General features: G+C 49.4%; 1 protein-coding gene across 1 annotated transcript; it reads left to right on the forward strand.

Annotated features, from left to right (window-relative positions):
- Positions 1-79: 79 nt before the first annotated feature.
- SARC_12361 (hypothetical protein) lies at positions 80-1,461 on the forward strand (the record flags this gene model as incomplete). Its single annotated transcript, XM_014293533.1, has 2 exons — positions 80-346; positions 1,206-1,461. Coding segments are annotated over 2 exons (523 nt in total), but the record flags the coding sequence as incomplete, so codon positions are not given.
- Between the last annotated feature and the right edge of the window lie 27 nt (positions 1,462-1,488).

The raw sequence follows: 1,488 nt of genomic DNA on the forward strand, positions 1-1,488 counted from the left end.
TATATATCATACTGTACAGCATGCGGAATGTTTCTACATTCGTAAGCATCGCACACACGGCATACACCGAAATACACACATGTATATCTTCGTTCATATTCACACTCACACGCGTACTTCCAGGGAGGCAAAGCGGTCGTCCCAGCTGCTTGATCAGTGCATCTGGACGTACAACTACCAGGCCAAGAAGGAAGGCAAGCGCGATGAGGAGAGGCAGAGAGCGCAGGAGAAGAATGAAGCGTTGCGCAGAGAACAGATGGAGGCTAGACGCTTGGCGGAGGAGAGGGAGCGCGAGGAAAATGAGCGGTTGGAACAGCAACGGCACGAGTTGATTAAGAATGAGTTGGTAAGTCTCCATTGGGTTGCTTGTGTGGATAGAGAGGTGTGAGTGGGGTTGTATATGCGCGTATGTGTACGGATGTAGGGCGTCGTGAGTGGCGAAGAAAGGTGTTGTGAGGAAAGCGAGCGCTTGGAATAGCAACGATACGAGCTGATCCAGAACGAGTTGACACGTTTCATTAGGTGGGTTGTGTGAGTATTAAGGTCTGAATATGTATGTGGATATGTTGTGTACGGGGGTATTGTGTAGTGGCTGGCGGTCTGAAGCTAAACGATTGGCCGCAGATAGACAACGCGAAGAGTATGAGCGCTGGATTCAGCAAAGACTCGAGCTGATCAAGAGCAGGTTAAAAATAGGCTGGTAGATTACATCGGGGTTGTGTATATGTATATGCAGGTGTGGGTATGTATGCACATGTGCGTGTATGGATGTGTAGGGTAATAGGCCAGGGGTTAGAGTTTGGTGCTTGGCAGAACAACGCTAGGCTGGGTGACCAGGCGCTAGGCTGGGTCAACGCTAGGCTGGGTGCCCAGGGGGAAAGGGGAGTTCACTTGTAGGAATTTTGCTGCCGTGAACATGAAAGTATACCAAGTGGATGTCAGTATCTGCTTGTAGATAGCATGTGCGTCCGGATCAACAGTGTACTGTATCCGTACATTAATCTACTTGAAAACGAACTTATATATATTCAATTATACATCTATACACGTATTTGTTTGTAGACTCACATTTAGTACTTCAACTCTTTCACACTAATAACTGCTTCAGCGTCTGTCCATACCAAACTCAATCCACAAGCAGTATGTACAAAATCGCCAACATACAACACTAAACCCTTAAATTCTGTACCTAATACACAATACAGGCCACACAAGCCGAAATTCGGGAGAGGAAAGCCCTCGAAGACGCTCAGCGCCTGGACAAAGCTGCCAAAAAAGGCTCAGGGAAAAAGGGCGGGGAGGGGGAAGAGGCCGGAAGAAGGGGTCCAAGGGAGACCCTGATGTGGACGGATTTGTGGTCAATGATGAGTTGGAAGAAGGCATGCAGCGCATGCCCAATAGCAGCGACGAGTCAGACGCCAAACACAGCGGCGCAGAATCTGACGCGAGCGGGGGCAGGCGGTCGAAGAAGGTGGGTGCGCGAATGCG

Source organism: Sphaeroforma arctica (genome assembly GCF_001186125.1).
Source record: "Sphaeroforma arctica JP610 unplaced genomic scaffold supercont1.2246, whole genome shotgun sequence".
NCBI lineage: Eukaryota > Ichthyosporea > Ichthyophonida > Sphaeroforma > Sphaeroforma arctica.